At 46.1% G+C, this 15,659-nt stretch overlaps 1 protein-coding gene across 3 annotated transcripts in view; it reads right to left on the minus strand.

Moving 5' to 3' along the window:
• The window catches only part of LOC124615515 (villin-1), a 376,118-nt gene that overhangs the window by 99,025 nt on the left and 261,434 nt on the right, over window positions 1-15,659 (minus strand). Inside the window, exon 1 of one of the 3 annotated variants that reach the window (XM_047143474.1) lies at window positions 5,769-5,829. The exons of the other annotated variants lie outside the window; for them this stretch is intronic. Coding sequence (XP_046999430.1) covers window positions 5,769-5,791 — 23 coding nt within the window. The 5' untranslated portion in view covers window positions 5,792-5,829. Of the gene's footprint in view, window positions 1-5,768; window positions 5,830-15,659 lie in introns of those variants that run through there. 3 annotated transcript variants of the gene reach the window in all.

The following is a 15,659-nucleotide window of genomic DNA, read 5'->3' on the forward strand; positions in this document are numbered from 1 at the left end:
TGAATATGAGTCGGACATCGACTAGTCTTATATATTTTTCTTCAGTCCACTCCAGTGTTCAGCACACTATCTGCCCAAAGCTGTAATACAAACTGAAGAGTCTTCTTAACTGAAATCATATGATGACCAGTGATATAGTATATGCAGTGTGCTGCTCTCTCATATACTAGTCGTTGGATCGAAATCCTCTCGCAATCAACGAACTTTTCACGTGTAGTAATTCGTGTGGGGAGAATGACTGTCTAAACGCCTTTGTGCGCGTTGTAATTAGTCTAAGGTTTTCTCTGTGATTACTATGGGAGTAATATGTGAGCGGCTGTAGTAAGTTCCTAGATTCCTCACTTAAAGTAGATTCTTGAAACTTTCTAAGAAGGATTTCAGAGGATAGTTGACGACGGTCTTCAAGCTTTTACCAATTTAATTTTTTCAGCTTCTTCGTGACGCCCCCTCATCGGTAAAAAAAGGCAGATCATTTTGCTGAACTTCGTATACATTCAATATCCCTTGCTATTCCTATTTGTTGCAGTACCCATACGCTTGAGTGATATTCTAGGACGGGTCGCACCAATGTTCTGTTAGCGATCTTCTTTGTAGACTGACTTCATTTCGCTAGCGTCCTACCAGTGAACTGAAGTCTGCCATATACCTTATCTACGAGAGAGCCTATGTGATCGTTCCATTGCAGAGCTCCACTAGTTGTTACACAAAGGTATTTGTATGAGTTGACCAATTCCAATTGTTGCTCAGTGCTATTGTTACCATACAATACTATATTTTGTTTTGTCCGCCCCCGGTAGCTGAGTGGTCAGCGTGACAGACTGTCAATCCAAAGGGCCCGGGTTCGATTCCCGGCTGGGTCGCAGATTTTCTCCGCTCAGGGACTGGGTGTTGTGTTGTCCTAATCATCATCATTTCATCCCCATCGACGCGCAGGTCGCCGAAGTGGCGTCAAATCGAAAGACCTGCACCAGGCGAACGGTCTACCCGACGGGAGGCCCTAGCCACACGACATTTCATTTCATTTCGTTTAGTTAAGGACACAGTTTTACATTTCTGAACATTTAAAGCACGTCACCAATCTTCGCACCACTTTGAAATCTGGTCAAGATCCGACTGAATAATAGTCGTTTTTTTATTATTTTCAGGCAGTACTTCATTCAAATAGTTCAAATGGCTCTGAGCACTATGGGACTTAACATCAGAGGTCATCAGTCCCCTAGAACTTAGAATTACTTAAACCTAACTAGCCTAAGGACATCACACACATCCATGCCCGAGGCAGGATTCGAACCTGCGACCGCAGGAGTCGCGCTGTTCCAAACTGAAGCGCCTAGAACCGCTCGTCCACCGCGGCTAGCAGTACTTCATTGTAGATAAACACATTCTCTACGCAAAGTCTGATGTTACTATTAATATTTTTTGCGATGTCTTTAATAATTAAGGGCAAAGGCCCCACACACTTTTGTCGGGCACACCTCAAGTTACATGTACATCAGTCGATGTCTATCCATCCAAGGTAATATGTTATGGCCTCCCTAACAAGAAAACCTCAGTCCTGTCACAAAGTTCACTCGCTAACACTTACGGTCGTTCTTTCGACGATAAGAAAGTTTGTGGTACTGATTCAAATGCTTTTCGGAAGTCAAGTAACACTAAATGTACCTGGCTGCCTTGACCGTTGGCTGGGTAAGTCAGTTCACAGGTCGGAAGATGGCTACGGCATACCACTTCCAACCTCCAATTTAGCGAAAGACTGGCTTCAGATAATGGTCGGATGTGCTGCAAATTATTGTTAGTGTCCGAGAACTGCCCCTTAATGGGGGGCTACGGGTAGTTTACGTTGAGAGCCAGTTCCATAATCCAGCAGTGAAACTTTATGCAGTCAGCGAACGAGCGTTTGTCTCTGGTCATTTTTCTCACACTACGGCCGGAAACGGAGCAGTAAACGGCGACTTCCGGAGAACAGAGCCTACGGAGGCCCGTGTGCCGCGGCTTCAACCGCGACCTCGCTCTGCGCAGGCGCAGCGTGCCGGCGTCACGCACCGCCGCCCACGCATCCTTCCCCTCCACTAACCCTTCGCCCCCCCCCCCCCCCCCAAGCACGCCCTCACTTCGGCTCCCACGCCACGCGGTCAGGCTGGCAGGACGACGCCAGCGTAACTCACACCTGTAACCTGCACAACTGCACCTGTTGCACACAACTGCATGTGACCGCACGGACCTTCCCCAGAACCCACTGACACCGAAATTGCACATAATCCATTTTCTCACTGTCGCCTATTTCTTAGTCATCAAGTCGCATATCGCCACGTACACAGTTTCACACGATCAAATGCTGCGCGCCGGTCGGTGTGGCCGAGCGGTTCCAGGCGCTTCAGTCCGGACCCGCACTGCTGCTACGGTCGCAGGTTCGAATCCTGCCTCGCGCATGGATGTGTGTGATGTCCTTAGGCTAGTTAAGTTCGAGTAGTTCTATGTCTAGGGGACTGATGACCTCCGATGTTAAGCCCCATAGTGCTTAGAGCCATTTGAACCAAATGCTACGCAGGGGCAATAAATCAAGAATTATCACATCACTATTCGTATCCATCAAACTTGTCTGTTGCGACTTCTTGTTTAGTGCAAGAATTTTGCCCACTCTCATTCTCAAAATAATTTTTCTTCAAATCGCATACTAGGAGTACAGTATTTACAAGTAGCGAGAGAGAGAAAGGAGGTGGAGAGAGAGGAGGGAGGCTGGGTGTTTTTTTTTTAGAGAATCAGCACACTTTAAAACAAAGCTTGTTATCATGCTTTGATTGCAATTAGGAACTGCAGTCGTTCAGTTACTGAAACACTTTATTCACTCATTTCGGAAAAATTGCATTTTTCACCGGTTGTCATCTGTATTCGCTGTTTTTACTACCAACTAGGACAGTACTTCTTACTGAAGTCAGAAGTATACGTTCACCTGTGTTAGCTTTCGCAATTAATTATAGTGCACTTTATATATATACTGGTCGTTTCAGCTGGCCTTACCGCTACGTTTTATGCAACCCGCGATGCTTTCAAACACCACGCGCGACTTTCTCATATTCTCTCGCTCGCTATTCGCATACCGTTACTCCCATGTAAATAATGAACAGTAACTTCTTGCAGGAAATTTCATGTAGCCAAATTGTGTACTGAGGCACTTTTTCGCTGAAGACCACGGTTTTCGAGTTATTTAAAAAAACGCGTTTGAAGGGCACTTTTGTACGTTTTTCTTGAATATCTCGAAAACTAAGGCCTCTAGCGAAAACGTATACCTGTACAAAATTTAACCACATCAAATTTACTACAAAGAGGTGATGTTCATTTTCGCTGTAGGACTAAAAGTTTGCACTTAGCGAGCGAGAGAATATGGAAGTCTTGCATGTGGTATTTGAAGGCTTTGCAGGTTGCATAAAGCTCGTGAGTACGGGCAGCTGAATCATCCTGCAACTCTGTAATCTACATAAATCCAGCCATGTCAGATTGAAATTTAAGAGAAGAATATCACATAAGTGTGATTTACGCAAGGACGAGATACCATTCAAAACCCTCATTCCATCAATTGTTGAGAACTGTTCGTCGGTCTGCTACATTCAGAAAATTGGATTAACGAAACAGTGCTCAACAAGGAAGACATAGTGACACGTGGAGTAGCTTACCCACAAAATTCCGAGAACTCAGATTCCGAAACTGGTAAAAAAAAAACACCTCCTTCGACATATATTTCGCGTAATGATGCAGACGGTAAAATTATGGTTTGTACATAAGAGCTACTTTCTTCCCGTTCACTATCCGCGATGAATGGGATAGAGAGAGTTCATTGCAGTGTCCAGCATACTATATACCTAAAGTGGTACCATAAACTTGAAAAATGCGTAGTAGATGCTTTTATATGTCACAGATAAACGACAGCCTCCATGGGTTTGTTTGTGAAATTACTTTTACTGCTGTCAGTCGCGACTTTCTTTTATTTATGTCTTGCACAGAGCGTTTCGGAAATGATTTCCATTTTCAAGCTTGTGATGTTTTCGTTGTGTGAGATGCAACACTATTCTGCTGCCTTCATTGTTATATACAGTGTGTCCCAGGAGAAATGGTCAGTATTCAAGTATATGCTAGGAACGCTCATTCGAGGCAAAGAAGTCCAGTAAACATGGGCTCTCAGATGCATACCTTAAGAGCTATGAGCACTACTCCATCTGCGATACTGCGAAACGAATCTCTTCTATTGCAAGCTCCTTGCTTTTCATATTTTGGGCGGAGACAGTATGGACCAAAACAAATTTGAAACATGAGTTTCAAGACGTTTACCTTAACAGCTACGAGCACTTGTTCAGAACAAGATATTTGCTCACATCAGCGAATATGAGCTCCTGAAAGCCCTAAGTTAGGAACTTTTAAGAGTCCACGTTTACTGGACATATTTTTCTTGTTTTGGTTCATACTACCACCTCAAAAACACAAAAAGCAAAGAGCTTGTAGTAGAACATATTTGTTTCACAGTATTGAAAATGAAGAAGTTCTCATAGCTCTTAAGATACACGTTTTAGAGCCTATGTTTACTACGCTTTTTTGCTTTGAATGATCATTACTGTCATATCCTTTCCGGGCGCGAAGGAGCGCCTGGTCCCCGGCACGAATCCGCCCGGCGGATTTGTGTCGAGGTCCGGTGAACCGGCCGCTCAGTGGATGGTTTTTAGGCGGTTTTCCATGTGCCTCGGCGAATGCGGTCTTGTTCCCCCTATTCCGCCTCAGTTATACTATGTCGGCGATTGCTGGGCAAACAAGTTCTCCACGTACGCGTACGCCACCATTATCCTACCACGCAAACATAGGGGCTACACTCGTCTGGTGTGAGACGTTCGCTGGGGGCCAAACCGCACAATAACCCTGGGTTCGGTGTGGGGCGGCGGAGGGGTCAATTGGTAGTCGTCGTGGGGTTGTGGTACACTGCGGCTGCGGCAGGGACGGAGCCTCTCCGTCGTTTCTAGGTCCCCGGTTAACATACAATACAATACAATACTGTCATATCCCTGAATATCGACTATTATTTCTGGGACAGCCTTTATAAAAACACACAATTTTCTAATTAATGATGGATATTTCCAATGGTAAATTGGGAAAAAAATGAGTGAAAAGTTTCTTTTTCCAGGTTCACCGTTAACTATATAAAAGATCCACATTAATTACAAAATTGGATGCGTTCGTAAAGGCAAGAGAATAATTCAGGATCCCCCACATCGAAAACATCACATGTAGAGGCCATGATACACGAAAAAAAAAAAATTTAGAAATGGGATTATTTCCTGAACCGCGTCGTGCAAGGAACAGAGAAAGAAAATCATGACTGACAGCAGCAGAAGTTATTTTTCAAAGAAACCCGTTGTTTTTACAGTCACGCGTTTTTGCCAACCATTTCTACTGGATCAAATAAAATTACAACAACTTTTGATGGTTCTGTGATGCCGTTCCTTAAAAACGACATTAAGAAACTGAATTGGACCCATCAAAAGATTAAGTGTCATAAACCAGTAACAGTTTTCAGCAAGTAAGTCATTAAACAAGCTGGATAGATGGTTATACATTCCTAAAGAAAACCTAAGTTTGAACAAGTTTCCTTCTGTTCGCGAAAAAGAACTCAGTTTATTAACGACGCGCACGCCTGAATGATGACGCCGGTATTAGTAATTAGGATGCCGTTAAGTCGATGTGCACACGCGAGATGGCAGCCGCATCACACACGACGCAACACTTGCCCTTTCATGAGGAAGCACCACATGTCGGCGGCTGGCGCTCAGTCCGGCGCGCGCGTCTGCTGGCGACTGGCGACGCCGGCTGCGGCTGCGGCTGCGGCTGCGCCGGCGCGTTCCTCCCGCCGCCCCTACCTGCGCGTCCCCCCGCCCGCCAATCAAAACGTGCCGGCCGCTCTCCGCCCGGAAGCAACTGCACGGCTTCCGGAGAGCCGCGCCGCTTCGGATTAATGTCGACACGCTCCGGGGCGCCGTTGACCTCGCTTCCTCTGTACTACATTCCACACTTTTACAACTACGCACGCACGCGGAAACAGAAAAAAACTCGGAAGTTTTGAAATGTTCTATCACTATGTTTAAGAGTGACACATCTTCCGGAAGGCGAAAACCGAAATTCGGGAACTATTTTTCGCTCCCGTGTTTTTTGAGGTCTGAAGCGGATTTGCTAGCCCAGTTAAATATGGTCTCTGGGAAACAGCTGTTCCACTTCCGATTTAGTCAACACAATCATTATTTCCCTTCAGTTAAATATTAGAGATGTAAACAACTTCATGCTCAGACTAATACACTATGTGATCAAAAGTATCCGGACACCTGGCTGAAAATGACTTACACGTTCATGCCGCCCTCCATCGGTAATGCTGGAATTCAATATGGTCTTAAGAACAGCTTCCTCTCTCGCAGACTTACGTTCAATCAGGTGCTGGAAAGTTTCTTGGGGAATGGCAGCCCATTCTTCACGCAGTACTGCACTGAGGTGAGGTACCGGTGTCGGTCGGTGAGGCCTGACACGAAGTCGGCGTTCCAAAACATCCCAAATCTGTTCAATAGGATTCAGGTCAGGACTCTGTGCATGCCAGTCCATTACAGGGGTGTCATTGTCGTGTAACCACTCCGCCACAGGTCGTGCATTATGAACAAGTGCTCGATCGTGTTGAAAGATGCAATCGCCATCCCCAAATTGGTATTCAACAGTGTTCATGTGAAGGTGCTTCAAACATCAATGTAGGCCTGTGCCGTGATAGTGCCACGCAAAACAACAAGGGGTGCAAGCCCCCTCCATGACAAACATGACCACACCATAACACCACCGCCTCCGAATTTTACTGTTGGCACTACACACACTGGCAGATGACGTTCACCGGGCATACGCCATACCCACACCCTGCCATCGGATCTCCGGTACATCATCGGATGTACCGTGATTCGTCACTCCTCACGTTTTTCTCTGTTCAATCGTCCAATGTTTACGCTCCTTACTCGAAGTGAGGCGTCGTTTGGCAAATACCGGCGTGATGTGTGGCTTATGAGCAGCCGCTCGACCATGAAATCCAAGTTTTCTCACCTCCCGCCTAATTGTCATAGTGCCTGCAGTGGATCTTGATACAGTTTGGAATTCCTGTGTGATGGTCTGAGTAGATGTCTGCCTACTACACATTACGACCCTCTTGAACTGTTGGCAGTCTCTGTCAGTCAACAGATGAGGTCGGCCTGTACGCTTTTGTGCTGTACGTGTCCCTTCACGTATCCACTATCACATCGGAAACAGTGGACCTAGGGATGTTTAGGAGTGTGGAAATCTCGGTTACAGACGTATGACGCAAGTGACACCCAATCACCTGACTATGTTCCAAGTCAGTGAGTTCCGCGGAGCGCCCTTTTCTGCTCTCTCACTATGTTAATGATTACTGCAGTTGCTGATATGAAGTACCTGTCACCAGGTGGCAGCACAATACACCTAATATGAAAAACGTATGTGTTTGGCGGTGTCCGGATACTTTTGATCACATAGTGTAGGCTGATAGGACCGGATTTCCAGAATCGATTTTAGAGCGTTTACATGATACCAGAAACGGTAGTGAGAAATCGATTTAGAAAATACGGTTTTGGGAACCCCATGTAAACGTAGTGTCTGGGCATTTGGCAGCACTGTGGAGGCGGGACCATGAGCTACAGGCAAGATCGCCACGCATCAACCGTGAAGCAACGAAAAAAAGGAATTATTTTCAAAATTAACGATAGATACTCTTTGAAAGTTTATATGAGCTCGATCGTGTCGCTAAATAACAAGAATCCACTTGTTAAAAATAAATTTATCGATGTGTTTCGTGCATGGCCTATCATAAGAATATCAGAAACAAACTTGATATCAAGTATCGTAGATCTAGTAACACAAGTTACCACTTGCTACGATTCCTCAGTTAATCGTATAAACTCTTGCGTGACCTTGTGCCGCAAGTTAAGGCTGTTTTCCACACTCATCACAAGTCAGCCTTTTGCAGCGCTACTGTCATTTTACTCCCGTACTGAGTCTCGCCTGTCGCAAGTGGCCGTTTTCGTTGAAACGTCAGCGACAAAACTGCGTGTGTGATGTGAGGGCTACCTACTGTGCAGTCTAGTACCTGAACACCGAAAACAACTTTATGAGGGACTATCCTTCTTACGAAATATAGTAACGGAATGTAGGAGCAGGCAATGAGAGTCGAGTTTACAAATGATAAAATTCGTAATGGATAAACGTGACAAAGTCGTGTGGTAAATTCTCAACATTCCTGAGAACTGAAACATCTGCAAAAGTTTAGTCCAAACATTTCAAAACATCTACATTAAAGTACTTTCTATACTTACAAACACAGCAAACAATATTTAAAATGCAGTAAACAGCAGCTTTTCTTTGGACGTCAGCTGACGACGTCGCAGTTCCCTGTTTCTGCGCGCTTACAGTCTGCAGAGATTTGAACCCACATTCGCCATCAGTTAATCACTGACGTCTGCGAGCCCCTCGCGACGTGAATGGTGGCTGATTTGTAGGCAAGCAGGTGGCACGCATCCACAACGAGTTGTCCATTTGACCACAAAGTCGCTCGGGTAAAGCCGGTTTCAAACGGCTAGAAAGTTGCACAGGGAGAACTCCTACGATCTTCATAGAGTTAGACCGCCATGATGTAGTGATTTCGAAAAATACGCGATGAAATTGTTGATTACAGACTGTGAAGACGGTGAAACTGCTGCGAAAAAGTTACAGTGTCTATCGAGGAGTGTGTATTCTCCACAGAACAACAATGAAATACTCATTTCAGGTATACAGCGCTCACAACATTCACGTTTCTCCATCTTGATGGAAACTTTCATCCGTTTCAGCTAAATACACTCTTGGAAATGGAAAAAAGAACACATTGACACCGGTGTGTCAGACCCACCATACTTGCTCCGGACACTGCGAGAGGGCTGTACAAGCAATGATCAGACGCACGGCACAGCGGACACACCAGGAACCGCGGTGTTGGCCGTCGAATGGCGCTAGCTGCGCAGCATTTGTGCACCGCCGCCGTCAGTGTCAGCCAGTTTGCCGTGGCATACGGAGCTCCATCGCAGTCTTTAACACTGGTAGCATGCCGCGACAGTGTGGACGTGAACCGTATGTGCAGTTGACGGACTTTGAGCGAGGGCGTATAGTGGGCATGCGGGAGGCCGGGTGGACGTACCGCCGAATTGCTCAACACGTGGGGCGTGAGGTCTCCACAGTACATCGATGTTGTCGCCAGTGGTCGGCGGAAGGTGCACGTGCCCGTCGACCTGGGACCGGACCGCAGCGACGCACGGATGCACGCCAAGACCGTAGGATCCTACGCAGTGCCGTAGGGGACCGCACCGCCACTTCCCAGCAAATTAGGGACACTGTTGCTCCTGGGGTATCGGCGAGGACCATTCGCAACCGTCTCCATGAAGCTGGGCTACGGTCCCGCACACCGTTAGGCCGTCTTCCGCTCACGCCCCAACATCGTGCAGCCCGCCTCCAGTGGTGTCGCGACAAGCGTGAATGGAGGGACGAATGGAGACGTGTCGTCTTCAGCGATGAGGGTCGCTTCTGCCTTGGTGCCAATGATGGTCGTATGCGTGTTTGGCGCCGTGCAGGTGAGCGCCACAATCAGGACTGCATACGACCGAGGCACACAGGGCCAACACCCGGCATCATGGTGTGGGGAGCGATCTCCTACACTGGCCGTACACCACTGGTGATCGTCGAGGGGACACTGAATAGTGCACGGTACATCCAAACCGTCATCGAACCCATCGTTCTACCATTCCTAGACCGGCAAGGGAACTTGCTGTTCCAACAGGACAATGCACGTCCGCATGTATCCCGTGCCACCCAACGTGCTCTAGAAGGTGTAAGTCAACTACCCTGGCCAGCAAGATCTCCGGATCTGTCCCCCATTGAGCATGTTTGGGACTGGATGAAGCGTCGTCTCACGCGGTCTGCACGTCCAGCACGAACGCTGGTCCAACTGAGGCGCCAGGTGGAAATGGCATGGCAAGCCGTTCCACAGGACTACATCCAGCATCTCTACGATCGTCTCCATGGGAGAATAGCAGCCTGCATTGCTGCGAAAGGTGGATATACACTGTACTAGTGCCGACATTGTGCATGCTCTGTTGCCTGTGTCTATGTGTCTGTGGTTCTGTCAGTGTGATCATGTGATGTATCTGACCCCAGGAATGTGTCAATAAAGTTTCCCCTTCCTGGGACAATGAATTCACGGTGTTCTTATTTCAATTTCGAGGAGTGTATTATGCATGAGCCGAGGAAGAATTGACATCAGGCGTGATTAGCAGTTTGCAAATGACGAGGTATGCGAACAAGCGAACTATCGTTACTGCACAAAGGACAAACCCTGCGCGGTTGATGAACGATTTATGTATAACTGAAAGATGCAGTTTCACCACCGAGCTAATCAGACCTTATACTTTCTCGAGGAGGGAAAATTGGGTTTGCCGGCCGGAGTGGCCGTGCGGTTCTAGGCGCTACAGTCTGGAGCCGAGCGACCGCTACTGTCGCAGGTTCGAATCCTGCCTCGGGCATGGTTGTGTGTGATGTCCTTAGGTTAGTTAGGTTTGATTAGTTCTAAGTTCTAGGCGACTGATGACCTCAGAAGTTAAGTCGCATAGTGCTCAGAGCTATTTGAACCATTTGAAAATTGGGTTTTAAATTGGCACTAACGACGTCATTAGAGAGGGAGCACACGCTCGAATTAGGAACTCTGGCGCGCCGTTTCGGAGAAACCATTCCGGAATTTGTCTTAACAGAATTAGCCTGACATGGAAAATCTAAATCTGGATGATCCGACGGGAATTTGAATGAGCCCATTGTCTTCGTCTTTTTTCACTTCACTCTGTCTACTTTTTCGACAGTGAACAAACAATTACACAGACTGCCACCTCGAATAAGTAAGCTGAGTAGTTGTATCTGTCTTTTTTTCCCTGCCAGATTTGCGCATTTGACAAGTCTTAAAATATCTTTGTTGAACATGGTGACACCACATCGTATATAGCAGAGGTAGTTAATGGCAGCTTTGACAGAAAGGATGATAAGCGTGCAAAGAAGACGATTTAAACAATGGATTCAAGATGAAATTTGTTATGTTCAATCAAAAATGTTACAGCGAACAGCTGAGAGGAACAACAGCATACGGAACGTATGTGTATCTACAGGAGGAAGACACTGTAATAAATTAGTGTTTAAAAACTCACAGTCTGGTTTACTTTCTGTTAAAATTTGCACTGTTTAACTACTGCCAAGAGTATGGTTTCTTGGCGTTCTGAATTTGAAGATTGTTCATATGTAGCTAAGCAGTGGTTTCTTATGGAATTATATTTAATAGTAATAACAAAAACGTCCGCAGCTCGTGGTCGTGCGGTAGCGTTCTCGCTTCCCACGCCCGGGTTCGATTCCCGGCGGGGTCAGGGATTTTCCCTGCCTCGTGATGACTGGGTGTTGTGTGATGTCCTTAGGTTAGTTAGGTTTAAGTAGTTCTAAGTTCTAGGGGACTGATGACCATAGATGTTAAGTCCCATAGTGCTCAGAGCCATTTGAACCATTTGAATAACAAAAACGTTCAATTAAAGTTAAAAGTATAAAGGAAAAAGATGACGTTGTTACATGTATTAGCACTAGCGTTCTACCTAACCACGGGAGGGGTTAAATAATGTTGCTGTGATTGATGAAGCTACGACGATATTGAAAGGATAATAAAAATATATAGAAACAACAGAGATAGAGAAATGTGAAATGATTAGTGAAAAAGCCATGCTGTCGTGGAATCAGTCACCCGTAAGTGACACGAGGACCTATGGAAGATTAGAGTCAGTTTTCGTAATCTTTGAGGTTATTATTGTTAAATATAGATACGATGCCATATATCTCGTATTGGACCAGAAGGCGAAAATGAGTCCCGTGTGACTCGGAGCGAGGTAGCAGTTCAACAGAGACCTGTGTGTAATACAGTCAGACAGTGAAGTATTGTTACGTCACACTGGTAAAGTTACTGGTAACGTGTTTTGTAAGGGTACTGGATCCTTTGCAAAGTAAAAAGTCACGATGAAGAGTGAAAGTAGGGGAAACGTGATGCTTGTGCCAAAAAGGAAAAGTTATACAGCACAAAGGAATGTGGAATGAAGAAGAGTAAGTAGTCTGTGGAAAGTTTTAGAATGAAAAATTGTTGTAGAGTGAGAGATATCATGCGAATGATGATGATGATGATGAGGTCCCATACTCCGAGGAGCGTGGGGAACTATGCAGGAGATCCGCACCGCCGACTAGGCAAGGTCCTAGCGGAGGTGATTTGCCATTGCCTTCCTCCGACCGTAATGGGGATGAATAATGATGATGAAGACGACACAACAACACCTAGTCATCTCGAGGCAGGCAAATATGGTAGCTAAATGAGTTGAAGATAATATAGAAGAGCAAGCAGTACTATAGGGGTAACTGAAAGGTGATCGAAGGATAAGACTGACTGGGTTGTAAAGAAATGAAAGCTAGCAGAGGGGAGTAACGATGAAGTTACTGTTTTAGCACACCAACCTGTTGTCTACACTGCTTGCGTACAATAAATTTCTGAGTGATAAAAATAAATACTTAATCATCAAATTAAGATATGCGTCGTATTAATTTTGCTCAATTCGTTAGAATTTTTTAGATATTTTCAACAACCAACTGTTACGTTGTGATTAAGTCGTAGCGGTAGGTAGGTTTAGAAGATATCCGGCATTCACTTTCAGTGATGCAGTGATTTAAAAGACAGTGGGAAGTGGGAACTCTTTTTGGGTGAGCAAATTGGGATCCGAAGACGTTCCGTCTCTGCAGTAACGGGAGAGAGAGGGAGAGAGAGAGAGAGAGAGAGATAGAGATGGAGAAAGAGAGAGAGAGAGAGGGAGAGAGAGGGGGGGAGGAGGAGTGGTCTCGGTCCGTCCAGAACAAAGGCACAACAGGCACAGAGGAAGCAAGCGAGTGCGCCGTCACGGCACACCCACCTCAGCCCAGCCCAGGCCAGGCCAGGAAGCCAGCGTCCCGGCGGGAAACAGCCGGCTTTGTTCCATGAGGCGCCTCGCCACGCGCCCATGCTGAACGACCACTCCTGCCAGTGACGTCTTTCCATCACTGAAACACGATACCTCTTGTCTACCTTCTTTCTTTCTTTTGATCGAAATACACCACCCGATCGAAATGATCCGTATACCTTTTACTGCACATTAATATGGGGTGTGTTCACGCTTCATCTCTATGATGGCTTGAACTCTACTGCGAACACATTCAAGTAGTTATCTGAATGTATGTGGAGAAACGGTGCCCCACTCTTCCCCATGAGCCGAAACCAGAGAAGGACGTTGGACTCTGGGACCTGGAACGATATCGACATTCTAACTCATTCCAAAGGCGTTCCACTGGGTTTAGGTCAGGAATCTGGGCAGAAAAGTCTATTTGGGAAATGTTACTGTACAAAAACCGTTGTCTCCCAAATCCGGCTTTGTTACACACTGTATTGTCATGCTTCTACAATTTTCATCCGCGAAGTTTTAGTTTACAGAAGTCAGTACACAGCGCTGTAAAATGTGTTCATATTCTTCCATATTTGGCGTATCCTCGAGTGGAATAAGGGGACCACCCGCTAAAGGCTTGGCCAGACAGAATGCGGCCTGGCCGTCCGGCCTGTGGCCTTGAACCGCAGCCGGCAGGCCGCACTGTTGAATCGCTCGTTACTGTATGGCGGCGGTCTCACAGAGTGCGGCTCTGACGCACCGGCATACGACGGCCTGCCGCACCGGCCGCCGGCGGGTTGTCACAGATTACAGATTCGCCGCAAGCCGGAGCGGCTGCTTGCCTCTGTTAGCGCACTCAACTGCTCTGTGGTCACACTGGAAGCAGCGGCGTGAGGCGGTTTCTGTCTTGCAGCTCGTAGTGCACGCATCATGGACACAGAAATACTTATAGAGGAGGTGAGACAATACAACTTTTTGTATGATACACGCGATCCTGATTTGGAGGTACAATGCTTTTGCCCTCGATATACTCTTGATAGAAAGCTGAATTCTCAAAAATAATGTTGTCACAGTGACATCCATAATTTCCAATGTCACCTGCTGTAAACACGTAGTATGGATCAACGATTGCCAGGAGAACCAGCGAAAAGAATTGTTTGTAACAGAAGAATTGGGATCCACTATCCTTCGGGTATTTTAACCTGATATGCTTTCCGTCTACGCTTCCAAGGCAGTTCTGAAACCCCCAAAGTCCTAGAAATCCATCTTCAGATTTCTTCCACATCTCTGTTGTAGGAGTAGGTAAATACTTGGGTTGTAGAACAGTCCATATTGACTGGCACACTTGTTTCACAATTTCTGAGACTGTTGAACGTCGTAACCGAAAAGAAAAAGCTATGGTTTGGTGACTGTCGCCAGTAGTCAAGTATCTGGAAAAGATTAAAATAAATTATGCCGATAGAACGAATAGATAAGTTAACCACCAAAGATATGTTTGTTTAAATTCAATGGCAATGTTATGAATACAATGAAACAAACAATCTATTAAGTAGAAAGTTCCTCTAGCGGGACATACGGAACTAGATGTTACTATCGTTTGCTGTATTCGTAAACCGTGCGGATAAATTTATCACTCCACTCGTAACTACGTTGTGGGATAGCACTTTCTTCCACCGAATCTTTCATATGATACAGCAAAATTGAAATGGAATAAATTATATGACTTCTGTTTGAAGCACAAAGAGGCCACAAATGGTAAAACTTATCTCAAACAAATGGCTAGTGTGTGCCTTGTATCAATTGGATTTCTCCAGTTCGTTGTGCACTTCTTGGTGCTACCTTTTTATCAGGCGATGCAGTTCCTCGAAGCATTCTCGCGACATACGAAAATATTTGAAGAACCTATCTTCGTCAGACTCTAGATCAATACACAGACGATGGTATTCTCCTAAGCTTTCTCTCTTGCTATTAATGTCGTGTACCCAACATCTCTTCTTCTTGGTGCCATTTCGTATCGCTTGTGCGAGCCACTCATTTCCTCGCACAAAGATAACGTGTCCCGCGTGAAGCTTCCAAATCGTCTAACGCCAAGACAATCGCGCTACGCATGAATGCTTAATAATGGGTTTCGGCCCTTTCCCCAGTGTAACAGCTGACCCATGAAGAGTCGCTGCGGCCGGACGGATGGCCGTTGCCTGTGTGATGTCTCTGGCCGCTGACTGGCCCGGCCTCCCGCTGCGCCGTCCGTCTCAGCGGCAGGCCGGATTCTGTCTGGCCAGGCCTTAACCGTGAAAAGCACACCTTACCATAGCTACGGAAAACGCACCCATACCGTGTTTCACTGTTGCCACTATACATTATGGCAGGCAACGTTCTCCAGGTATTCGCCAAACCCAAACCCTTCCGTAGGATTGCTACAGCATCATTTGTCATTCCAAAATGCTCGTCTCCAGTCATCCACTGTTGAGTGGCATCGGTCTTTACTTCACCTTAAGCGTCACTTTGCACTGAATACAAAAATGTGTGGCTTATGAGGAGCTGCTCGATCATTGTATCTTGTTCGTTTTAATACTCTAT

The sequence above is a fragment of the Schistocerca americana genome, chromosome 5 (assembly GCF_021461395.2).
Source record: "Schistocerca americana isolate TAMUIC-IGC-003095 chromosome 5, iqSchAmer2.1, whole genome shotgun sequence".
NCBI classification, from domain to species: domain Eukaryota; kingdom Metazoa; phylum Arthropoda; class Insecta; order Orthoptera; family Acrididae; genus Schistocerca; species Schistocerca americana.